We start from the raw sequence: 27,252 nt of genomic DNA, 5'->3' as shown, positions 1-27,252 counted from the left end.
GACATATCCCAGATGCTGGATGCGGAGCTGTAGGACTTCATGTTTGTCCTGCTGGGTTTTAGTCTTGCTTTGACCCAGTTCCTCCTTTCTGTCTACCATTTCTCTTGTGGAATAAGAAGTCTGCCCTGTGCTGTTGGATGTTGGATGTATGGGACATTTTTCATTCTGGAGGGGTTCACAATTAAGAGTGTGCTAGCTGCCCCAACAGTCTCCTGTCTCTGTTCCCATCTTGAGTAGAAGTGCTGGGATTAGAGACTCACACTCCTGCATGGCTTTTCACATGGTTCCAGGATCTGACTCGAGTCATCAGACTTTCACAGAAACCACTTTAACCTGCTCAACCATTTCCTTAACCCAGAACCCAGACAACTTCTAAAGGAATAGCACTTTAAATGTCTAATCAAAGCCTACTTTCTACAAAGATTTTTTTTTTCCTTAAAATTTCCTACATCTCCAACCAATTTATAGTCTTTTATTCACCATAAATTGCAGAGGGTCCCCAAACCTGCTACCTTAATCCATGTTGAAAATTGCCAGTGTGTGAGGCCCTGTGTTCCCTCCCTGGCAGCAATACACATGCACACACACACACACACACACACACACACAAGATTCCTCAAGTGAGTCTCCAGATTCCCAGACTCCAGCCGCTCTGAGGTTGAGGAGTTAGTAGCAGTTGGCACTTACCAATCACAGCGTTGGTTTTAGTAGCCAGTCCCTATTTTTCCTAAAGCATCTACCTGTCTGAACAAGCTCCCTGAGGTCACTGGTAGTGTTGCCCCGCCTTGGGGAGCACCACTAGAGGAGTGTAGTGATTACCATGTGGGGCTTGATCCCACAGTAGTCACACACTGAGGAGGAGAAAGCTGGAACCGAGATCTGAGAGCACTGCCCAGCACAGCAGCAGGAGTTAGGAAGGAAAGCTGTCTGGTGCTCGGCTACAGCTGCTTTATAGACCTGCTCCAAACAGGATTTAGATATAAAGTTTAAAGTTACTCCGCCCCAGCCCCTTAAACAAACACACATGTAATATATCACTCCACAGTGATTTACAAAGGACTTGTTTCTTTTGAATTAGAAATATCAGTGGGAAGCATCCTGGCTTCCTTATTAATAGGTAATCCTAAACCCTTAAACACAAACATCATCAGGGCATGAGCCATCTGTTAGAAGAAAAACATTTCATTTTATTTGGCTGCAATGGTCTTCTGTAATCAAAGTTTTTATCTCCATTTTCCAGATAAAGCTCTGAAGTGAAGGCCCATGATGGCATGCCCCCTCTGGCATGCTCTCTCATCTGTCCTCTCTGATCTCTTCCAACACCCCCGTGCTACTGGCCTTACCTACCTATTAGTTTCTTATTTTGGTGACTTTGTCTTTTTCCCCTAGGTAAATTTTGTTTTGTGTTTTGGGATCCTCTCATGCTGCCCACAGCTGACAGCAGTCAGCTGCCTCAAGTCCTCCGTGTCTAGGATTACAAGAGCGTACCACTACAGCCAGCTTACCTAAGACAGACTTAATAGAACTCTTACGTGTGTAACTACCTTCTAACAAGCCCTATTTCATTAAATGTAAATCCACTGCCCTAGAGACAACACTTGTCTTGAAGCCCTAACCTCAGCTTCACAAATACTCAACCTCATTGGAAGTATGAGGAGTTAGACTGAATTCAGTTTTTGCTGAGGCAGCGCTTGTTTCTAATGAGACAATCTCAGTAGCTGCAGGTGCCAGCCCTGATGCTCAGCTGAAGCAGGATTGTGAGAGGTGCTGAAGGGTAGTGAGAGCTCTGTGGGCTCACTGGAGGCAGCCGCGAGAAGAGAGCCACACTCTGAAAACATGGCTCTCTGCCCCTTTGTCCCGCCACCTAGCACATTCCCACTCTCTCCCCCACACTTCTCTCTTTGACTTGAAGTCAGTGTTACTCGGTAAAGGTTTCCTCAGATCTTAATTTCAAAAATGAAGAAGTAGGGCTAGTGGGGTTGAATGTTGGTCTTGTGAGTACAAAGCTGGGTTTGGGTTTAGTACACACACAAATTAAATTAAAATAAATTAAAAATTAGGTAAACTGTATTTCTGCTTCCAAATACTATTTCACCCTTACTTCTTTAGTGGTTCCACTTCATTCTCCTCCTGCCCCAGATCAGTGATTTGCCCTGGGAAAACTAAGACACAATCTGAAACAGGTGTCCTATGCAACTGTGTCTAACCCTGGTGTCTTTTCTCTCATATTTGTGATCATTGCCTCCCATGCCCTTCTGTTTCCCATGGCCTACTAGTCCATCTATGAGACGTAAACATGTAGTTTACCCTTGTGAAAAATGTGTGTGTGTGTGTGTGTGTGTACACAAGTCTGTAAAAATAAGAGACTTTCTGTTTATCCACATACTATGTTCAGACAATATGTAAATGGTCCTAAATCAGAAAAAACTGTCTACAGTCAATGCAGTGATTTGAAGCAGTATTCTTACAAAAACAAAACCTCCGCTCAGTGGAGCTGCTGTGTAGGTTGCTACTGTCTCATATCCTGATGCCACCCACCATCCCCAACTGTAACTCAGGGACTATTCCCTGAATTAAATCAGTGAATGAATGGAGTGCTTGAGAGTTGTAGGACCTCCACACCATAGCTTAGCCCAGATATGCCCCACCCCAAACAATACATCAATAAATTATAATTTTAAAACTAAAAACACATACATCCTCATCCATCTAGGGTTTTTAAAATTTTTATTACCTATGTCATAAATTACTGAGTGGTGGGGCATCTTGGCTGAGGCATTCTTGTGAAGGTCAGGCAAGACCTTGCAGGAGTCAGGGCTCTCCCTCCACTGTGTGGGTCCCAGGGATTGAACTTGGGTTGACAGGCACTTTTATAACACCAATCCACCTCTCCAGTCCTATTTTTTCAGGCCCTATGGTTACAAAATAAGTGAACATACTTCTAGAGAAAGAACTGTTTATTTGTTTTTATACAGTCCAAGCTGTCCTCAGTCTTAGAGTCTACTGCCTTGCTCTCCCAATTACAGATGTATGCCCACCACACCTAGCCTTTGATAAATTCTTTAAATTCAGTAGAAGACACTAATAGCTAAAACATTCAAAGAACTGTCTAGCTCAGTGATGGTGACACATGCCTACAATCAACAGCACTTAGAAGGCAGGCACAGGATGACTGGCACAAGGGTATTTATCAGATATTAATAGGCCCTGATAGAAATGCTCACTTTAGCACAAAAATTTCCTTTAGTTTGTATAAAAATCCATTTATTCAGTAGTCTTGCAAATTTAAATGAAGCTATTAGAAGAAAACTTACTATTCCCAAATGTATGGAGGGCTTGCCAAAATTTTTCCTTTGTTAACTTTATACATGTTTATTTTGTATATTACTTCATCCTGATCATTATAGTTAACAGTAAAATCTTGCTGTTCTTGGCACTGAAATTCAAATACTTCCAATCTTTTCCTTTTTATATATAGTCACAGAATTCTAGAGCATATTAGAGTCAAAGGGAGAACACAAAGTTTAGAATTCTTTACTTTTCTCTCTTCTGTTAGAGCATCTCAGTCTAGTCTATCCTAAATGCAAGTTTAGGAGTTGACTGCTACCATTTGGAATGGCTCATGCTATAAAAGATCAAGTTCAGATTGGTTAGTACTGGAAATGCAGCAGAAGCATGCATGCGCACAGAAACACTAAATAAATACATTTATCCTGAAAGACAGCGTAACAGTAACAGTTTTAGAAAGAGGTTAGTTTTGTTAACTCAGGTAAGGGCGTGGGTGAGGAGCCATTAACAGTTAACAGTTGAATCGAGGGAAGGACACTAGGCCAGCATAGTTGGAAAGACAGACAAAGCATGGGACATGAGCAGATGAAGAGCTTGGGTGGGAACAGCATAGCTGTTCTCGTCAGGCAGACAGTAGTGAGGGACAGTGGTGTGGTTCCACAGAGATTTGGATTCTCAGTGGGGTGGGACGAGAGACAGTCCTTTAAGAGAATGGAGGTTGAGTGTGGATAAAAGTAACAGTGGTCCTCAGTGCAGACAAGGAGCTGACAAAGAGCCACAGAAGACTGACATACTATTCTGATGAGGCCAAAGATCATGGCTTTGCAGTGCTATCCCAGAGGCGCTTTCTCCCCCACCTCCCTCCTAACCCTGCCCTAGGAGTTCACAGTCACCTGTGGAAAAAGCAGCATTGATCTTGGGTTGGAGTTTTGCTGGGCATAGCTAAGATAAGGGGACAAAGATTCAGAAGGTAATAGCAAGACATTGGTTTCAGATGGAGACCAAGGAGCTGTGGAGATGACTCCGTGGGTAAAAGCACTTGTATGCAAGCATTCGGACCTGAGTAGTTTGAATCTCCAGCACCTATGGAAATGTCTGTAATGCCAGTGTTCCTACAAGGATATGAGAGGTGGGACAAGAGGATTCCTAGAGGCTCACAGGTCAGCATCCTTGGTGAGAAAACAAAGACGCTGCCTCAGAACAAGATGCGAAGTGGACCAACACCTGGGGTCCATGAGCACTGAGTTCACACACTCACTGTACGTGCACACATGCACAAAGAAGTTACAGCAAATCTATTTGTAAAGGATGCTGGAGTTACTTCAGGAACAAAATGGGTCTCCTCAGCCAAGTACTTCATGCGACCTCATCCCAAAATTATATCTTCCACTCAGATGTCTCCCCCAGAAAATGGATGAGATTCTTTTTGTTAGTCATCTCTTTGAATATCCCTTAGGCACATCAAGACTCAAAATTGAGATCAAACACATCTTCCCTTTCAGATGACCCCTATTTATTTTGTTTCTTTCTAATTACCCAACCTTGAAAACTTAGTTGTCAGCTAGGCACAGTGAAGAACTAGAGAGGCTGGGACAGGAGAATTGCTAAGAGTTCAAAGCCAACCAAAGACTATAAGCCATTCTAATAAGTTCCCTTTGTTTATTGATGGATGAGTGTATGGATGAATTGGATGGACAGACAGACGGACAGACGGATAGATTCATTCTTTAAGTTCTGTTCCTCTGAAGAGCCCTGCGTAACACATTTGCCCTTTACTTCCCATATCTGTTTATTCTGACTTTGTTTTGTTTTATTTTGTTTGGTTTTAAGTCAGCATCTCACTCTGTAGCCCTGGTTGGAACTTGCTGGACAGACCAAGCTGGCCTCAAACTCAGAAAGCCACTGTCTCTGCCTTCTAAGTGCTGGGATTAAAGAGCACTACCACACCCAGCTATAGTCTGTTTGGTGTGATTCCTACTGTGACTAAAGTGATCAGCCTAGACTGCTTTTCTGAAGAGCGCGAGCTGCTTGCCATGTGTCTCATCCATCTTCCCAGCTATTATAGTCTCCTCATTGACATTTAACCCTGATTGGGATAGAGGGTGTTTTTTATTCTTTATTATTTTTTATTTTATTTATTCATGTGTATATGTATGTCTGTGTGCATGGACACGTGTTTGAGTGCCCAGTAAGGCCAGAAGAAAGCATTAGAGCCCCTGGAGCTGAAATTACAGGCAGCTGTAAAGAGCCCAATGTGGGTGCTGAGACCAGAACTCAGGGCACTGGAAAAACAAGCTGCAGGTGCTCTTAACTACTGAACTATATCCTTCACAGGGGAACAAAACAAACAGAAAACAACCAACACCTAGGCAGAGACTGCCCTGACTGCCATGCAGAGACCAAGCAGTGACTGTGGGCCCAGGCCTCAACAAGGCACTGCGCCATCCCTCTAAGGCTCGGGGAACAGTGTAGAGGAAGTCCAGGAAGGATGTAGAGCCATGCGTTAGGGTGAAGACCTGCAGAATGCTGTTCTCTGGATACAGCCTTTGCAGTCCTTAGTACACAACAACTATAGTTACCTGCACTGGTCCACACAAGGACCAGCCCTGTCAGTAGTCAGACATGGAAGTAGGAGTAGTTCACAGGGCTTGCTCTTTTACTTCTGAAGCACTGAGCACTCACAGGCTACCGGAGACGAGAGATCTCTGTCTTTAAGTTGTGTACCTTGTATTGAGCCCAGGAGGGTCCAACAGATAACTCCATACCCATCATCACACAGATGGCCCAAGTTAATCAGACTCAGAGAATCACAAAACAGAATGAATAGGCACGAACATGAGAGGGGTTATGAGAAGGATGGAAGTGGGGGTAAGAGTGGTCAGCATATATACACTGTACATACAAAAAACTTCCTAAGACTTCCCAGCCAGATAAACTGTGATGTGGCCTCATCGTCTCGTCCAATGTTTCTCTTTATCATGTCACTGATCCTCAAGCATATGGCTGACACTTCACTGTACATGTCTGACATGCACTGAAAGCTCTTGTTCAAGGTCACAACCTTCACCTCCCGTGTTTGGTCGGCTGTGAATACGACCTGTAAAAAGATTCCCTTTACTTTTCAGTTTCTCTCAGCAACTACTGGACAGCTAGAATGTGGTAGCACTTAGCCCACAGCTTCAACACGGTTACATGTAACCACGAATTCAATTCAGAATGCAGGATGAGTGTATTTGCCTAGAGTTCTGGCTACTCCGGCTAAGAGAAGAGAACTACATGAGCCTGAGGGTTCAAAGACAAGCCCAGACAGATCCAGTTAAAACAATTAGGGGAACTTTGAATTATTGTTTCTTTATCCTGGCTGCCATTAGAATCACATCAGGAACTTTAAAAAACATATTTACTAATGACTGTTACACAAATTTTGATTTGTTGGTCTTTGCCTGAACAGAGATTTTGTTTTTCATTTCCTAAGTGGCTAATTGTACACAAAGAACCAAGAATCGCTGTCTTAACTCAGGTTTATTGGGGTGCTGAGTAGAAATGTGCCAGGGAGAGTTGGTGAACCCCAAAAGTCTACCAAGGAGCTGATTCCAACACAGTCTCAGCTTAGGCCACACCACTGTCTCTAACTCAGCAGAATGGGAGGGGACAGTCCTAAGCTTAGTTTCAGGCAAGCATTTATAGAGATAAGAAGGGGTGTATCTAGCCTGGTACACATCTGATGGGGGGGCGGGGGGCTATTATGTCCTTTAACATAATTGGCTGGTGTTGGGAGCCAAACCATAAACTTAACCTCTGCTCTTTTCCTGATTGGTGGTGGTTAGGAAGTGAAGTATCAGAGGCCGGCTTATAACCTGAGGGTGTAGATTTGTTGAAGAATAATCTGGAAACTGGTGCTAGACACAGGTCTTGTTGGGGTACCCCCCACCTGGGAACTGGTGTTAGGTACTGGCCTGTTAGTTAACTTGAGTTCAACCTTAGGTCAGGTTCTCTAAGATGGAGTTTGAACCCAAAAGATCTGGCCTCTCAGTAAGGCTGACTGGGCTGTGTGTGATAGGCCACTGAGGCTGTGGCACATGTAGAAGGGTGTGTTAGCATCAGGAGAACTGCCTGCCTTCACTAGCATGTTTACTTTGTAATGGCAGAGCCCATGCTTTATTGGAAGAGCATACACAAATAGCCTTTGAAAATCATGAGACCTGCTCAGTTCTTAAAATGAATCAGATGTGTGAGCTACTGTGGTCTCGTGGTTAGAAGTGCAGACTGTGGGGATGCTTCTGGGGTCATTTGCTCGTCTGTTACTGACTTAAATGACCTTAAGAGAGTCACTCGGGCCTCACTTGGAGTTGACACCTGCTGCAACTTCACAGAAAGACCAACAAATTAGTCTCATTTAAAAAAAAAAAAAATATATATATATATATATATATATATATATATATATATATATATATATATTTTAGGAAGTTGTAAATCATTGACTTGTGTTTGGGATACCCACACAAGGGGACTGGGTAGGCTCGAGGGCTGGGGTCTGCAAGAGCTCAGTCTATTTCTACCATCCATTGTGAAGTGTCTGAATGTGAAACTCAGCTCTCACCGCTCTGGGTTTGTTTCCTTGTCAGGGTCAACAAAACAGAAAAGTAGCATGCAGCAGTTGCCACAGCACATGGCCTAACCTGGGTTATCTTACAGAAAGGAGGCGGCTCTGCAACATGGTGACTTTCTGGACTTTAGCCCAGCTGGTTGTCTTTTTATTGTGGGGAGGAAGTCTGATCCACAGGCTAGACAAATGTCTGTGGGCTCCCTGCTAGCATTAGACTTTCTGTCTTCTGTTCAAGAAACAATACAGCAAAGGAAGTTCAAGGTGCAGGCCAGTGGTGGCACACCTGTAACACCAGCACTCGGGGCAGAGGCAGGCAGATCTCTGAGTTCCAGACCAGCCTGGTCTACATAGAGACCGACCCTGTCTCAAGAAGGAGAAAGGAAAGAATAAAGTAAGTTCATGTTAAATATGAAACCTAAAATTTGAAATTCCAATTATTTGTATTCTGAAGAGCCCTAAACGTACAGGCAGGATTCCTTTTGAAAACATATACCCTATTTCTTTTTCATTTCTGAGGAAGATGTTTCGCATAACATCTGGGGTTTCCGTGAGCCCTCAGCTTTCTGAAGACATGACAGGTATTCTGCTTTAATCTTTTCCTAGCTCAGTTTTTAGAACAAGATAGACTGGCACGGAGTCACATTTGAGAAAACTAGGTGGTATAACTTCACTAAAATACCACAGTTAAACTTATTTTAGATTTCCACCTGTACCGTTCTTAATGAAGCACATCAGCCAAGCATGATATCTGTCACCCCAGCACTGCAGAGGCTGAGGCAGGAGACTGGGCTTCATAGTGAGACCCAATCTCATTTTCAATTTAGGTAAACCTATGAAACGTAAAGCTATCTTGTCTGTTCCAGCAGCCTTTGCTTTCATTTGAGTCTATTTCCACAAACTGCCATGGATTACATTTGTTATTTAGGACTTTAAAATAGGGTCTCATTCTGAACCAAGGTTAGCTTAAAACTCGTGGTACCCCTCATATCCCCGCCTCAGAAGTGCCAGGATTACAGACGTGAGCCTCCACTGCAGGCTGCATGTATCTTTTTACATTGCTGCCATGATAAACACAACATATATAAACAAAGTCTTTCTTTGTGGCAGAAAATTCCCTCGTACCTCCTCCTCCTCAGCTCTGAGAGAAGGTAGAGGGGCATGGGTTTGGAGTTGGGAGGGGGTTGTCATTTTTCAAGTCGGATAGGTTAAAGAAGTGTGGCTTTCTGCTTCCTGTCCCTTCCTCCACCCATAGCCATACTGTGCTTTCTGGTGACATTTACTCTCGCAGACCGTGTCACAGCTCTCTCTCCACTTAAATCATTTGTACATGAGGGAGATGGTTGTCCAGTGCCATTTAGAACACCCACCTACTCTCAGAAAACCCCCCAGGAGGCAGTGCACCTGCTCAGAGCAGTGTTGAGGATAGAGGTCTGGGATGTCTCTGATGCAGGTGCCCTAGGTGTTTAAGACATGATCATTCCGTGGTGTACACACACACACACACAGTGTTCTAGGAGTCCCCAAGTGGAGGCCACGGTGCCATGATTGGCCCAGCAGAGATGGGAAAAGAAGAGACCACTGAAAATCCTACTCTGTTGTTGACTTTCATTGCCCTACAGATGGATAACACAGCACTGAATCTGCCATTTAATTCTAGTTGTTTGATAAACCAACACTTGAACTCTTTTTATGACTCTGTCTGGTGACAGGCTACAAACCCAAGACCCTGGGTCTCTGAGTCTTGATAAGCCATTTTCACAGCCCTGAGTCCTTGACTCAGATGATTTATTAATGATCCCTCAGTTGTCATGCCCAGACTTTGAAGCTCTCCCTAGCATAGTACATAGTTCCCGTTAAGCAGGTGTTAGAACAACAAATGGTGTGCCTGTCCTAACGCCGCGCGTTCTCTCCATTTGATGTGTAACATATGTGGAGCAGTGGGCTAAAGGGCGTGTCAGCTGGATGACACTTGGCTTTGCTTGCTGTCATGCCGCTGGTCACACAGTAAAGAACCAGCTGTAGATGTCCCTGTGTTTCCCTCAAGTTTTCATGAGAAGTCTTTTCTCTTATTTGTGACTTTATGTTAGGAGTTTGCATCACCTGTTTTTTGCAACGTGTCACCTGCAGTCCTGCTACTGTCCTCTCTGCCCTTGGGCAAACTTTACGCATAACTTTTAAAACATTTACTGTTATCTACATTCTCTACCAATTTTTTGTTGTTGTTGTTTTTGGTTTTGGTTTTTGGTTTTTCTAGACAGGGTTTCTCTGTGTAGTCCTGGCTGTCCTGGAACTCACTCTGTAGACCAGGCTGGCCTCGAACTCAGAAATCCGCCTGCCTCTGCCTCCCAAGTGCTGGGATTAAAGGCGTGTGCCATCACCACCCAGCAGTGATTTATTTTAAAGATATTTCCTACAAAAAAAACACATTGTCAAATCTCAACTCTGATGTGTTGCTATCTCTTACTTAAGTAGTTCATTGTTTTCTTTGGTATCCACTATTAGAATTGTGAGGATTAAAATAAATACTTTGGTCCCTTTCAATGCATGATGGGTTATTTTTAATGAAAAAGATTGAACAGGATAACTTAAACTGAGGGTAGAGCACATACCTCTAATCTTGGAAGGCTGAACGATCACTTGAGTCCTGTAATTCAGAATCAGCCTGGGCACCATAGCCTATCTCAAAAAGGAGAGGGGTAAAAAAAAAAGAATATATACACATACATACATACATACATACATACATACAAACGAACGAACATACAAACAAAGAGGCCTAGAAAGTCAGCTTAACAAAAGTGTGATAAGCAGCTGATAAGACCCTGCAGGTGTACTTCAAAGATAACTTAGAAGTGCTTCCATGTCTTTCATTTCCTAGTTCAGTCTTTGGGTTTGTTCTATTTTTGCAGTAGTAAGTTTAGACAGTATTTGTGTTTGGGTCGCTGTTCCACTGTGATGAGAAGCTCAGTGGGAGCACAGACGAAGCAGGGGTTGAAATAAGGAGTAGTTCCATGGCATCAGAAACACAACCATGAAAGAAAGGTAAAGACAGGCCATGGTAGTATATGACTTTAATCACTGCAAAGGCAGGCAGATCTCTGTGAGTTCAAAGCCAGCTTGGTCTACTGAGTGAGTTCTGGGATAGCCAGGGCTAGACAGAAAAACCATGCCTTAAAAATCAAAAAAGGAGGTGGGGTAGAGGAGAGAAAAGGAAGGATGAAAGAAAGAAGAAAAGAAAAAGTCTTAAAAGAGATTCAGGTCTGTATGAGGAACGGTGTTTATGAAGTAGATTTGTCCACCCTTCCAGTGTGCCATCCATGGGAGTGCCATGTATCCATCCAGAAGTCAAAAAAAAAAAAAAAAAGACAAAATCACTACATTAAACAGAGTCTATGAGCTGGGCATAGCGGCACATGTCTTCAATCCCAGAGACAGAGGCAAGAGAATCACTTGAGCTTTGAGTAACATAGTTAGCTCATGGTTATTATTCTTTTTGGAGCCAGTTGGTTGCTCTGTTGGCTGGTTTTAAGACAAGAAGTAAGTTAAAAACTACAGACATCCTGCCCAGGGACACTTAGCTCTGATTCCTCATGGCAGAATCAGCACTTCCCATGAGCCAGTCCTGGCAGGAACAGAGGTGTTCTAGAGACACTTTGCTTGCTGTATTGGTGAAACAACACTCCCCAAGAAACTGGGACTTCCCCAGGAACTTCATGCAGGGAAAAGGAAAAGGCTTAGGCATAGCACCAGATAAGGAAGGATTTGTCTCCTGGAAAGAGACTTCACACCATTGTGACAACTTTTCCTAGACCACTTAGCAGAAAATAAAGGAGCCAGGACATGGATCAGCAATGGCAGATTACACCTAGACCAGGATTGCCTAGTTATGCATGTTTCTTGCCTTCTGCTCAAACTTAAACCTCATGTCAGAACTTAGGAAGCCAGAGGTGTAAGATTTCCTTATTTGTTCCTCTTCCCAACGTGGCCACACTGAGTGAGTCTCCTCTCCCCGAATATCACTATTGCCCTGTTCAGTTGGCCTGTGGGGATGGAAGTGGAGCCACTCCTGTCTGGTTGCCAGGACCCAGGCTCTGACCCTGACAACACACAGAATTCCAAGACAGTGAGGGAAATGCAGGCTGAGATGGAGGCTTCTGTGTAGTGCTCCGTCTACCTGATGAAGTTAAGGCTCCTTTCAGATCCCTCATGGGTGCTCTGGAATGTTCTGGCAGGAAGATGCAGCTGTGTACAAAAGGAAGGATCAAAATACCTCCATCATTTTTCTCTAAAATGAAAGGGGAAATTTTGTGATAAAGAAAATTTACTTAGTTATGATAGAGTGACTCCTTAAGCTGCCTTCCCATAGTTACTGCTGAGCTCCAGTTGACAGACATCACAGATACAGTCAAGATAAAGCGGCCCAGAGGTGTCTGGATGGGAGGTGGACAAATAAACGAGAATGAAGACATAGTAAAGTCTGTGGAGAGTAAGGACAGGGCAAAGAGGTGGGTGACGCTGAAGGCTGACTGCAGTGGAAAGGAGTCACAGGAAGAGCCCACTGCACAGAGGAGAGGAAACCTCAGAAGTGAGACAAACTTAAGCTGGTGCAGAGGCAGGATTGGGCAGTGCAGCTGAAACAAAGTGAGCTGGGTTGCAAGGTTTTTACAAGACACATTTTGATTGATAGGACATCAAGCCCAGTGGCTTGTCTGGATTTCTCTCCTGTTACTGGTACCATACTCAGGAGAGCTGTAAGCGGGATATTAATAATAAAGTCACTTGTCTGAACATAGGAGCTGGCTGTGGTAGTTCATGCCAGAGGTGAAGGCAGAAAGATCAGGAGTTCAAGGACAGCCTTATCAACATAGTGAGACACAGACCAGCCTGGGCTACATGAGATCAAAAAATAAAGAAGGAGCAACATTTGTACGTGGCCAGATGGTAAATGTTTTGTCTGAACTATAGTCACAGCCACTCAGCTTTGTTGTAGTCGCACAAAAGTAGCCATTTGCTATATAAATCTAGAAACCAGTAAAACGTCATTACAAAAATAAGTTGGAAGTTGAATCCAGACCATGGATCCCAGTTTGTCGTATGTTGAGAGTGCTGATTTGGGAAGATGAATGAGAGATGGAGGAGAGAGATGGGATGTTTGTCTCCTCCTGGCTGGCAGCTTAGACAAACTTTCTATAGCAACAGAATATGCTTCTGCACATTCTCATAGACACATTCAACATGATAAAAAAAAACAATGAAAAAGAAAGACCACAGAAGTGAGAGGTGAGGTTTCTCTTACATGTTGTTAGTAAAGGAATGGAGTATTGTGATCAGGACCTGAGGGACAGCTGTGATGGCAAGGGTGGAAGTGGAGGAGTATGAGACCACTGGCAGGGAAGCAGCCATAGCCCCAACAAGGGGAGTTGCCTGACACGGTGAGAGTGGAGTGGGCAATGTAGATTTAAGAAGCAGGTCAGAGTTAAGGATGGCTGAGGAGGGATGGAGTGTAGCTCAGTGGTAGAGTGTCTGTCAAGCATGCATAAGACCCTGGGTTCAGTCCCCAGCACTGCAAGTGTAACAGTAAAGACACCTGTAGTTGCTGTGTGCAGAGCCCTGGGGTCAGTGCCCTGCACCCTCCATCCCTTCAAATTCAAAGGATTGCGTTTTCTAGTACCAGAATGTTGTGGTGGAAGAAATCAGGTTTAGTTTGAACATGATGCATTTGTGTACTGCTAGGGCAGCCTGGGGAGAAACATCCCAGGAGAGCTGTGGGATGTGGTGTCAGGGAAAGAGAAAAGACCTGGAAGGATGAGACGTGACTCTCTAAAAGTGACCCAGTGAGCACACACAAACTGCTAGACTGTGTGTATCATTTACACCTCTCCTTTGTTCCAGAAGTGATCTCAGTAAGCTATGACAAAGCCCATGTTACAGATCTGTAGTCATTTATATTTCTCTTAGATACTAGGCTGGGGAAGAAATATTTTCAAAGGAAAATATTAAGGAAGTAATAAATAAGAGTGAAGGAATTGTCTTTTGCTAACTTTCCAGGAGTATAATTGTGTAGTGCACTTAAAGCCTAAAGTTAGTCTAGGCTGTAATTCTGGGTTCAGATGCCTGAGGGATGCTGTCCGTCTACACCATGGCTTGTTACAAGAATCTCCACGCCCCACATGACTCTTGACACTAACAAACGTTGTGTGGTTCCTCCATCAACACTCCCTTTTGTCTACCAACCACTTATAGGTTTATTTGTAGTTCTCTGAAAAAGGTATGTATACCACACCCTCCATAACCATTGACTTCCATATGCCTATGTCCTCCTGCTTCAGCTTTGTCAGTTTTAGTCGTCTCTGCTGGCTTTCTGTATAGAGTCATACTGTGTACACACAGGTGTAATTTCATTTCTGTCATTCCATTTTGTATGCGTTTTATTTTTCTTGTCTAATTGCTCTCACTAAAACTTGCAGAAGTACACTGAATTTACGATCGGTGAGAATAGGCACCCTTATCCCATTGTTCTTAGAAGAAAGGACTTCAGATTTTAGCTTTTATTATGTTAAAGTCACTCTATGGCTATTTAGTATTTTTTTATTATGAAGGGATATGGCATTTCATCTGATGCTGTTTCTGCTTCTATTGAAATAATAGTTTTCATCCTTCATTCTGTTGATGTGATGTTTTATTTACTAATTTGGGTGTTGGATCATCTTTGCATCCATAAGATAAAACTGGGTCATGATGAATGGTTTTGATATTCTGTTTGATTTGTTAAATACTTGTTGAGAAGTCTTACATGTTTATGATACCCTACCTCTACCCTGTGCGTTTTGTTTTAAAATGATGATCTCAGAATAAACTTGGATCCCCTCGCTTTCAATTCTGTGCAGTCATTGGTTCTCAGTCCTTAAGATACATAAAATTCAACTGTGAAGCCATTTGTTCCTAGGCTTTTCCATTAGGAAGCTTATTAGTAATTCAAATTTATTATGGGACTTGCTATTGGTTTATTTGTCCTCATAGTTGAGTGCTGATAGATCATACGTGTCCATTTCTAATACGCCTTCCAGTTTAACAGATTTTTCATTGTCTCTAATGAGACTTTGTATTTCTGTGGCATTAGTGGTAACATGTCCCTTTGTATCTCTGGTTTTATTTGGAGCTTCTATTTTTCTTTGCCAAGTCTAAGTAAAAGTTTATTCATATCTTTTCAAAGAAACAACTCTGTGTCATGATCTGTTGTATAATTTTTTCAGCCCTCGCCCCATTTTTACCTGCCCTGATGTATCTTTTTCTCCTTTGACAAATACTGGGGTTTGCTGGTGTTGAAGATACCCATGTCTTGTGGGCACTAGTTGCTACATAAACATCCTTCTTGGTATTACCTTTGCTGAATCCCACAAGTTTTAGTGTGTAGTTTCCATTTTCATATTTAAAAAAAAAAAAATTGAATTCTTGAGCTGGATGTGGTAGCACATACCTTTAATCCCAGCACTTGAGAGGCAGAAACAGGAGGATCTCTATGGATATGAGGCCACCTTGGTCTACAGAGTGAGTTCCAGGACAGCTAGGACTATGTAGAGACCTTGTCTCAGAAGAACAAAAACAAAACAGAACAATGTATTTCCTTTTGATTTGCTCAGTTACCTGCTCGTTGAGAAGTGTACCATTCAATGTTCCTGTATTCATCCAGAAGTGTGCCATTCAGTTCCGTGTGTTTGTAATTTATGAAGGTTGCTGTTGAGTTCTAGTTGTATTCCATTGTGATCAGAAAAGCAAGACATTTCCCTTTTTTCTTTTTTTTTTCCTTAAGACCCAGTTTGTGACCTAAAATTGGATCTATTTTGCAGAATGTTCATTTGCCAGTGAATAGAATTTGTATCCTTAAGGTTCATGTCTGTTATGTTTGTTTAATATATAATACAGATTAAGTCTTGATGGTTCTTGATATTTTTGGAGGGGGCAGGGTTGAATCCATTAATAAAAATAGGATATTAAAATGCCGGACTGTTGTTCTGGAACCAGTCCCTTCTGATAGTGTGTTTCATTCAATAGTGTTCCCTAACAGGTGAATATACATGTATCACTTTTTAATGATTTAAAAATCCACTGCTCCTCATTAACTTGTGTTGAAAGTCTGTTTTGTTGGCTAAAGTAGCTACTACTGCTTGCTTCATTTCCATAGTCTTTTCCTTTCAGTCTGTCCTTACTGGTGAAGGGAGTTTCTTCTAGGCAGCATATTGTTGGGCCTTGTTTGTTTCATTTTGGTTTTTGAGACAGAGTCTTACTATTACAGCTCCCAACCTGGCCTCACTCAAAATCCATTTTTCTCAGGCTCTTGAGTGCTGATTTATAAGAATATACTACCAGGTATTCTGGTCTTGGTTTTTTAGTCCATTTAAACAATCTGTATCTGTATCTGTATCTTGTTTTGTTTTGTTTGTTGAGATAAGATTTCACTATGTATCCCAGACTAACTTTGATCATTCCACAACCTTCCAGTCTCAGCCTCCTGCATGCTAGGGATTACAAATATGCATGCATTACTATGACAAGCTCAGTCTGTTATCTTTTAATAATAATTTAATCAATTGGCTTTTGTTATCTTTTACTTGTTTTGAATATCATTTTTTTCTAGTTAGTCTTCATGGTTTGGTAACATATACTATAAATAGTATTCATACTTCTTCCTCCTGTGCACCCCTCACCTAGTGGATTTGCCTTTTGTGTGCTTCTGTGTTTGAAGTTATTCTGCTTTTCCTCATGGACACAGGACTCTCTTAATAATCTCTTATAAATTGATCTGGTAGTCCTGGATCCCTTCAGCTTTTGCTTCTTTTGGAAGGTCAGTTGTTTGATTGTTTGTGGTCCTTCAAGATGGGACCTGGCCATGTAGCTGTGGTCCTAGTGCCCCAGAACTCATTGTGCAAACCTGATTGGCATAGTGCTGGGATCACAGGCATGGATAGACACAGCTCGACTGAAATCTTTCAGAGCTCAGACTTCTTGTGGGCACCTAACAGTGAGAGTGGGGACTGTCTCTCTGTTGCCTGCTTTCGGGACCCGTTTCCTCCTATTGAGTTGCCTTTTTGGGCCTTAAAGAGAGGTGCATAGTCTTATTGCAAGTTTTGAATGACATTCTTGCAAGGCCTTCCCTTTTCTGAAGGGAAATGGAGGTAGAGTGGAGTAGAGTGAATGGGGGGGGGGGGGCTGGGAATAGAGGAGGGGGAGGGGAAACTGCAGTTGTGAGGTAATATATGAGAGAAGAATAAAAGCAAGACAGTCTTAGCACTGAGAATGGAGTTGTCTAGCATGAACAAAGGTTTGCGTTCAGTCCACACAAGCACATTAAAAGTTTTCCAATAAAATAAGAATCTTGCTTACTAATTACATTTCAGTGAGAATAAAGTCTCCATTACATTTAGTCAGTCTTTAGAGAAATTTATCAAAGTGTTTTGAGGAAAACATGCAATTGGTGTTAAATGTTTTATGATATATAATTTATTTAATATTTTTAAAATTAAAACATTAAAAAGAGTTACATCCCAAATGGTAAACTTGCTTTTTGTCTTTTTCCCCCCTCAGGTGGTATAATCCAAACATTTCCAAAGCCCCCCACACACATACTTCCATTGTACAAATGAAAACTTTGTTGAGTTTACTTTTTTTCTAAGAATTTTTGCTGGCATAACGAGTGTGTTAATAGGTACAGGCATGTAGCCGTTTTTCCTGGTTGACAGTGTTTGTTGGTCTTTCAGTCTGAGACTTCTGCCTTAGTAAAGCCTTTCTCTATAGGAATTGTGTTATTTCAAGGACACATCCTCCTCCTCAGGAGATTCGCCACTGCAAGTTGAAGATGAGTGTCCCGAGGTCCGTCTTGTTTCTTCATATACATTACTATTATTGGTTTCAGATTGACACCAATTCTTGGCATTCAGAAGCATTCTCCAAAAAATGTGGTATTTACACAGTTTATAGCCACCCTGCTGACAGAATTGCATTTAAAATATGAAGATCTTGAAAATTTAACCATTATATTTAGAACCAGCTGCTAACAAGAATGGTAAGTTGAACCATATCTTTCTATTTTGTTATGTGAACTTCTGATTCATGCTCAAGTGTTCTCCACTGAACTGTGCCCCCAGCCACAAGTTCAAATTTTCAGAAGCCAAGTGTAAACCTCAAGCTGACTTCAGCTTGCTAACAGCTCAGCTACCCCTAGTCCTCAGCTGTCTCTGCTGCTTCCTGTTCACTTGACTTTGTACCCATCCTTGTTGCAAATCTTCCTTGGACACTCTGTAGCTCTCGTTCTGGTTCTTGTATTCCAGGACATCCCCCTTGTCCCACCTGGGAAGTGTTTCCCCAGGAAATAGCAGCTCACTGCAGTGGCCATCATGAGCCTTCTTGGTCTGCTGCCCAGGAGTGACATTAACCTCTTCCTGGCTGCATCTCAGTTACTCAGGACAGACAAGTGGCAAATTTCCATAGCTGGCTTTGTTGACTTTTATCCCTACTTCCAAAGACATTCCAGTCTTTTGCCTTTTGCAAGCCGGCCATCAGAATGTCCCGGAACTGTACTTTCTGTTTTCTCATTTCACATGCCCCCTTCTTGTGCTCAGATAAATTCAAAATTAAAAGAATTTATCCTAATTTTTTTAATTAACTCAAAATTTTCTTTACTGTAAAAACCAAACAACACAGAAATACACATATGTAATAAGAATAGGAAATCTTCCTTACCTCTGCATCCAATCCCCAAAACATGCTTGTACTGATCAGCTTTTCCCCTCGTTAATTTTTTTTCAATTTGACAAGCTGTGACTGTTTATTAACTGACCAGATTACAAAACTACCACTAAGGTGTTGCCCATGGTAATTTATTTATTCATTCATTCACTTTACATTCCAATCACTGTGCTACCTCCCAGTCCTGGTCCCATGCCTCAAATACTCCCTCCTCCCTCCCCTTGTCCTCAGAGAGTGGAGGCCCGCCCTAGGTACCCCTCCATCCTAGCTAGGTGTGTCCTCTCCTACTGATGCCAGACAAGGCAGCCCAGTCAGGAGAAGAGGACCCACAGGCAGGCAACTGATTTAGGGACATCTCCTGCTCCAGTACTGGGGGACCCACATGAAGATGGAACTGTACATCTGCTATATATGTGCCAAAAGGCCTAGGTCCAGCCTGTGCATGCTCTTCGGTTGGTAGTTTAGCCTGTGAGAGCCCCAAGGATCCAGGTAAATTAAAGTTAACTGTCTCCCTGTAGCATCCCTATCATTTCTACACATGGTTATATTACTGTGTGGAGGTCAGAGGACAACTTTTTGGAGTAGATTTTCTCCTTCTACCATGTGATTCAAAGGGATTGAACTCAGGTTGTCATGCTTGATGGTGATTTGCCTGAGTAGCCATCTCAAAAGTAATGACATGATTTCCTCCTCTCAAATTCATGACCTCTTTTTTATTGTTGGATAATCACACACACACATACACACAACAACACACACACACACACACACACGCTTATACCAGCTGAATTCATCATTTAGGGTTGCTTGTATGTATATGCTTTCAAGGCTGACCACTTGATATCGGATAACCAATTGAGAGGCTCATCCTTGTAGAGGAAGAATTCATTTGTTCTCTCTCCCTCCCTCTCTGGGCCCCCTCTTAACAGAGTGTGTCCCCTTCTGTTACATGTCTATTGCTGCTGTCCTTATTCTGGTCTTGTTTAGGCAGCCATATGGTTGAAGAATCATGGGTAAAGCTTCCCTGTTATTTCAGGTAGACACAATCCCTCCTGGTCTTCGAGCTCCTATGGTCTTCCCATACCTTCTTCCAAGATGTTCCCTGAGCCTCGATTGGGTACAGGAGTTGTGTTGGTGGTATATCTGGGCTAGGCACCCCACACTGCATTGCTTACTGTACTTTGAGTAGTTGGAGTTTTCTGTGATGATCTCCATCTACTGCAAAGACGTTTCTTTGGTGATGGATGAAACGCTATACTAGAATAAATTGGTCTGGTAGTCCTATATTGGAATGTATTTAGGGATTATGTTGGATTAGTTAAGTAGTAGTAATAGGTTCTCCTGTAAGATGATGACCTCATTAACCCTGGGCAGTTGGCTAGGTTTCAGCTGACAGACACTTAGGTTGCTTCAGTTTTGTAGCTATTGTGAATAGAGTGATAGTGAGCATGGCTGAACAAGTATCTGTGGAGAGGCACGTAGAGTCCTTTGAGCATATGCAAGGAGTGGTAAATTTATGTTCTTTCAGAATTCTCCACACTGATTTCCAGAGTTACTGCTTACTTTGCAATCCCACCAACAGTGAATAAAGGTTCCCCTTTCCCTGCATCCCTTCCAGCACTTGTTTTGTTGATCTTTGCCATTCTGACTGCGGTAAGATAAAAATCTCAAAGTTGTTTTGATTTGCATTTCCCTAGTTTTGAAGGGTGACAAACATTTAATGAGACTGTCTTAGCCATTTTTACTTCTTCTCTGAGAAGAACTCTCTGTTCAAATCCACAGCCCGTCTTTTGAATGGGCCTTTCTTGTTTGGAAGTGGTGGTGGTAGTTTTGGTTTTATTTCTTTATACCTATCAAATGTGTAGCTGGCATGAATTCTCTCCCATTCTGTGGCCTTCCTCTTCATCTGTGCCCTAATTCCTAGGCAAATGGAGTCCCATTGTTCTCCTGCACCTATGTCAGAGGATAGTGCCTATATTTTCTTCTACCAGTTTCAGTGTTTCAGGTTTCATGTTTAGGTCTTTGATCCATTTGCAGTTGGTTTTTGTGTGAGGTGACAGGTATGGGCCTAAACACGTAAACATCCACTTTCTCCAGCACAATTTGTTGGAAATGCTCTTTTTATCATCTTTGTCGAATATTAAGTAGCTGAAGTTACATGTCCTTGTGTTTGAGTCTCTGATTTTGTCCCATTGGTCTGCATGTCTTTTTGTGTGCCAGTACCAATTTGTTTGATTACCATGGCTCTGAAATACATCCTGAAATCTGGAATGGTAATCTGTGTACCACTGGTCTTTATGATCAGGATTGTTCTGGGTAACCAGGGTATTGTGTGGACCCTGTCACTATGAAGAATGAGATAGGGAACTTTACGATTACATTGAATCTGTAGATAGCTTTTGGTAGAATGGTAATTTTCACAATGTTGATTCTAACAATCCATGAACATAGGATATCTTTATATTTTCTAGTGGTCTTTTATCTTCAGAAATTTAAATTTTTCATTTCATTTAAATTCATTGATGTTTTGATTTATTCCTGGGTATTTCTTTTCTTTAAGGCTATTATGAACTAGTGTGTGATATCTCTTTCTCTTTGTTGTTGGTGTATTTTTAAAAGCTATTGATTTGTGCAGGTTGATTCTGTATTCTTCTACTTTGCTGAAATTGTTGATCATTTTTAGGGGTTTCCTGATAGAGTTATAGGGATCTCTAAAGTACAGTGTCATGTCATCTCGTAACATTAAAATCCCATCATCTGCAAACAGGGATGCTTCTGACTTCTCTGCTTGTTTGTATCCCTTTAATTTCCTTATCATGTCTTAGAGTCCGTCAGTGTGATTTATTACACTCATTGAGATTCATTGTATTGTTTTTTTCCTTTCTATTTTCTTGCCATCCATGGGATTTAGGTTTGGTTTGTTCTTGCTCCAAATTCTTGAGTTGCATTATTAAGTCAGTTATGTGTGTTCTTTCTCATACTCTTTTTAACTCAGAACTATAAGTTTTCTTCATAGGACTGCTTTCAATGTATCCCAGAGGTTCTGTTGGGTTTTTTTGTTTGTTTGTTTGTTTGTCTGGTTTTTCATTTTCATTTAGCTTCAGTCTTTTTTTTTTTCTTCTCTGAACCATTCATCATTTAGTAATGAGTTGTTTAATCTTAATGAGTTTGTTTGCTGTTGATTTTAAGTTTTACAGCATGATGGTCAGAAAGGATACAAGGAATGATTTCAACCTTTCGGAATTTGGTAATATTTGTTTTGTATCCCAGGATGGAGTCTATTTTAAATATGCTTCTATAGGCTGCTGAGTAGAATGATTATTTTTCAGTGTTTGGTAGAATATTGTGTAGATACCTGCAAATAAGTCCATTTGATGTATGACATTAACTTACCTGCTGTTTCTCTGATTATTTTTTGTACAGATGACCAACAAGAAAAAGTGTGGTATTGGTATATTTTCTATTGGAAAAAGTGTGGTATTGAAATTACAATTAATGGATTGATGTTAATCTGTGTTTTGGGTAGTAGTTTTGTGTGTGTGTTTGTTTTGCCAGACGTTAGGATAGCAATACTGCTTGCTTCCTGGTCCAACTTGATTGAAATACTGTTTTTCATCCTTTTACTCTAATGTGGAGCCTTAAAAACAACAAACGGAAGGATGGATTTTGTGTCTTACTAAGCAGCCTGTGTCATGTGACGGGGAAGGTGTGTGCTGTTTGCAGCCATGGTGTGTAGTGTCTTGGCTGTGCCTCTTCCTTTCCTCGGTCTGAATTACTTCATCCAGTAGCCTGTGTGGGCTTGATCTGTTGGGTATGAGTTCTTTCAGACTGTTTATATCATGGAAAAGTTTGTCTTTCTTCAACTACAACAGATAATTTTGCTTAGCACATGTTACTTGTGGCTTTTTCTCTTGCAACTTTCAATATTCTTTCTTTGTTCTGCATTATTTGGTGGTTTAACCATGATTATACTGTAAAGAGTTTGTTTTCTTATTTGGTGTTCTGTGTGCTTCTTGTATCTGTATAGACATGTGTTGGCTTAGGATGCTCCTGCCTAATCTATGCCTATAATTTGAAGGTTTAGTTTTGTCATGGCATCCCACAGTTCCTTCATATTCCTTTCCTGTGCTTTTAAATAAAATAATCTTTGCCCTGTGAAGCAAAGGTTTTTTCCTTAGGGAAGTGAGCTCAGATTGGCTTGTATAATAAGCATCACTTTCAAAAATCTTTTAAAATACAGTTAGTTTGCAACAGGAACCTCAATGGAATGATAGGGACACCAACCCACCCACAAAACTTTCATCCCAAAATTTATTCTGTCTATAGGAAAAGCAGAAGCAGCAACTGAGGGAATGGCCAACCAATAACTGGCCTCACTTGATACCCAACCCATGGGCAAGCACCAATCCCTGATGCTATGGAGCCTGGGGGAGATAGGAATGCCACAGAAAGACCAACAGAGTCTCTGGACCCTGGGGATCTCAGAGACTAACCACCAACTAAAGAGCACACAGAGCTGGACCCTCAGCATAGGTCCAGAGGGAGTAACTGTTTAATTCCTTATATTTGGTTTTTCTAACAGATTTGATAATGAGTTGCCTGAAATCACTCCCTCTTTTCCCCGTGGTGTAGAGCCCAGGGCTGCACACATACTAACCAAATACCTTACCACTGAGCTACCTTCTAAACTCTGTTCTTGCTTTCCTGCCAAGATACCTAGGCTTCCCCGCACAGGTGTAGCAGATGTGCAGCTACATGTGGTCTCATGTGGATCCTGAACAACTGGAGCAGGGGGGCTATCCCAAAAGCTGTTGCCTGTCTATGGGATATGTTCTTCTAGCTCTGGCTCTGGCCTTATGGGAGAGAATGTGCCTATCTCTGCAGAGACTTGATGTACCAGGGTTAGGGGGAATGGATTGTAGGAGGGGCAGTGAACAGGATGTAAAGTGAATAAATAAAAATAAAGTGAAAAAAATAAATGGTCAGTTTGGAATTTTAAATCCAGTTGTCAATTCATTAGAGCCAGGTCGATTGGTGGAAAATCTTATCAGACATACTTGAAAACACGTAATGCCTAGTTAGAAGTCGTTCTGGACTTCCTTCAACTAATGGATACCAAAATATGTATATAAACAGGTGGTATTCAGACTTTCAAGTGTAGATGTTTCACATAGACTTTATGCACATTGCTCGTTTACCCCACACTTTGTCAAATTATAAAGGAGATTATAAATAAACAAAAAACATTTACTTTTCTTATATAGTTTTTTTTTCTGCTTGCATGGTTGGTTTTTATTAACCATGGGATATTGAGTGTAAAAATTTTAACAGGAAGGCATAAGAAGAGAGAAACTGATCTTAGCACTAGAAGATCACTTAAGACGTGCTCTGGGATAGAATATGAACTAGGTCTCTTCCAAGCCAACAACTATAGGACATGATAATAGTGTGGAAGAGATGGACCATATATAATGGCTATAGTAAATATTAAAATATTTTAGGTGTTTATCCAAACTCTTTTTATTTCCCAGATATAACTTTGGAAGACAGAACAGAAGATGGATGTTCCTCACCATAGCTGGAGTTGTAGCCAGTGAAGGTCCATGAGTGACTGATGACTAAGTGTGGAACTTCCTCAGACACAGAAAAGCCATTACCCCAGCAAAAAGGAAGTCCTTATATCCAGAACCTCAAAACACAGGATTTGAGGGGGGAAATGAAGTCTTAAATTGAAATTAGAATGAATACTGAAGAAAATGCAATTACCTTTATTCTTTTTTGGTTGATTACAGCAACCACAGCCAAAACATAACAAAATGGTAATTGTGACCTATTGTAAACTCTATCATACAAATAACAGCAAAGTTAGGTCAATAAATGTGATCTTCACTGAAGTCACTTTTTTAAAAGCTGATGCTGCTGACCATCAGCTCTCACCAGACCCTCCTGTGATGCAACTACTATCTCACTTGGTACACAATCCCTGTCCTCCTGCATGGTTAGCCTGGTGACTACCCCCAACCATCCCCATCTACACAGCAGGGAATCTCTTGGTTTCCACAGTATCCCACATCTTGCCTAACAGGCCACTCCCACCTAACGATGTAGCGGGGGCTTCTGGTAGGACCTGCCCTACCTGCAACCACCCACAGATAACTCCTACACAGCTTCCAACCATCCTACTTAGTAACCTGATGTCCCACATCTCTAAGGACTATTGTGGGCCCCACCCACATCTCATGCCCCCAGCCTAGTCTGACTAGCCCTGTGTGTGCCACAGCCAATCTCTAGACTTACACCAGGACCTGCCCCAACCACCCACTGAACCTTTCTGAGCAGCTTCCAACTTGGTACCCAGACTTCCCACTTCTCCTTCCCAGGTTCTAACCAGGTAAGTTACCCTGACCTCCCTCCCATTCATGCCTTTCTACAACTGGTCAAATCTAGCATGGGTTCATAACCAATGCACCAGCATAGTCTGGTCTACCCTACCTGCACTGCAAAGGAGTTCTATCTATGTTTGGGGCAGGCTTTTCCCTACCAGTCCTTCAAACCACAGGACTCTCCCAGGCCACAGTCAACCTTTCCAGACAGCCAGGTCTACCCCTAGCCTACACTCTGAAAAGGAAACACACGTGTTTCCTAGTCCCCTCTGTCCACTTGACTTTAATCCACCCATTTTCAAACTAAAGACCCAACCCTTCTGCACTACTTCTTTCTGCTACAACCTGCTCTGCCCATAACAAAATCAGAATTAAGAAATCCACATGCCCAGATCTCATCCCAAGAATGAGAAATCAACATGAGAAATCAAGCCAGTCTCTTCTCTCCAAATCCTACCAGTCCTGTAGGAATATTTGCCTGTGAGAATTACTTAAATGAAACTCCAGGACACCGAAGTTGAAGGAACAATCATGACCTTTATTATAAAAGAATTCAGGGAGTTTAAATAAGACATAAGAAACAGCTCAGTGAATCAAGGCAAAAGAGCCAAGGAGAATAAATACCTGAGTGATGTCCAAGAAAACAAACATAGGCTGATGGAAATGACAAAGACAGTCTGAGACTGGAGGATGAAATTTAATTGGGAGGTATAAATGCTGAAGAGAACTCAAGGTTAAATGAAGATAGAAGTTTAAAAACCCAGTATCTCAATTAAGAAACTCGAACCTTACACATAGGATGAATCAAGCAGAAAATCGAATATCAAATCTCAAAGTAGAGATTCTAGACCAGATAAGTTTGGAATATGAAAAATTAAAAAGAAAGGCAGGAAAGGAACACATAGGTTATGTGGACACCATAACAAAAACCTTTGAAATCTAAGATGAGGGAAATAATCCGAACTCAGTGGCATGTCCAGATCTTAAACAAATATCATAGAAGAAAATGTCCCCAGACTAAGGAAGGAAAGACACACTCAGATACAAAAAGCACACAAAATACCAAATAAACAAGACCGGGAAAAAAATCACTATGGCATATCATAATTAAAACACTAAGTATTGGGGGAGGGGGAGAAAGTGTATTGAAAGCTTCAGGAGAAAAACTGCAAGTCACATAAAAAGGAAAGTCCATCAGAATAACAGCTGATTTCTCAGTGGAGACTCTGAAAGTCAGAGGAGCCTGAAGCAATACATTCCAAGTCCTAAAGGAGTATGATGGCCAAACGGGACTAAAATATGCCCAGCAAAACTGTCCTGTCATGCCTGAAGGAGAACGACATCCTTTCCATGATGGTGTAAATAACCTAAAAATTCTGTACAACAAACCAAACCTAAGGCAAATACAGGAAGCACACTGAAAAGGGGAATGAGCATAACAAAGAGACTATAGAAACACTATAAAAAGAGCCATGATTATTAACACAAATTACCACTGAGAACACAACACCAAAAATCAACAGCACAACTACCACATTTCAATAATATAAGTACTAAGAGCCTCTGTTCTCCAATCAAAAGACACAGACTAACTGAATAGATCAAGAGAACTTCATCTTATCAGCTGCCTACAAGAAAGACATCTAGTTTTAAAGATAGGCACTGCCTTAGAGATAAAAGGATGCTCCAATCCAATGGGGTCAGGAAGCAATCAAATATTGCCAACCTAGTATCTGATGAAACAAGATTTCAAACTAATCCAAAGATATAAAGAAGGACTCTTTATTCTAATCAAGGGAGTGTTAGCCAAGAAGACATTACTATCCTAAACATGTATGGATCAAACTGGAACCTCCAATTTTGTATTTAAAAAAAAAGGAAAACCTACTACTGTATTTAAAGACACAGATTAACTGCAATCCATTTGTAAAAGGTGATTTTAATACCTTACTTTTTCCAAAAGACAGGTCATCTGCATAAAACATTAGAGGAACATCAGAATTTAATAGATATCATACATTAAATGGACTTAATCTAAAGAACATTCCACCCAACCACCAAAGAATACACATTATACTAAGCAGCACAAGGAAGTGTTTCTAAAATGGATCACATCCTTGGACACAGAACAAATCTACAAATTCAGACAAGACTGAGTGCACTCCTGGTACCCTATCTAACCACAATGCAATAAAACTTAAAATTTACATTTAAAAAATCTAGTAAGCA

General features: G+C 41.5%; 1 protein-coding gene across 3 annotated transcripts in view; it reads left to right on the top strand.

Annotated features, from left to right (window-relative positions):
* Rpap2 (RNA polymerase II associated protein 2) overlaps positions 1 to 24,534 on the top strand; it is a 65,645-nt gene extending 41,111 nt beyond the window's left edge. For 2 of the 3 annotated variants that reach the window (XM_034509486.2, XM_034509485.2), the window contains exons 12-13: positions 17,808 to 17,957; positions 24,172 to 24,534. In XM_034509486.2, coding sequence (XP_034365377.1) covers positions 17,808 to 17,949 — 142 coding nt within the window. In that variant the 3' untranslated portion in view covers positions 17,950 to 17,957; positions 24,172 to 24,534. Of the gene's footprint in view, positions 1 to 17,807; positions 17,958 to 24,171 lie in introns of those variants that run through there. The other variant, XR_013111641.1, reaches the window with a different exon arrangement.
* Positions 24,535 to 27,252: the final 2,718 nt, after the last annotated feature.

This window comes from Arvicanthis niloticus, chromosome 7 (genome assembly GCF_011762505.2).
Source record: "Arvicanthis niloticus isolate mArvNil1 chromosome 7, mArvNil1.pat.X, whole genome shotgun sequence".
NCBI lineage: Eukaryota > Metazoa > Chordata > Mammalia > Rodentia > Muridae > Arvicanthis > Arvicanthis niloticus.
This window is presented reverse-complemented; position numbering and strand designations above follow the sequence as displayed.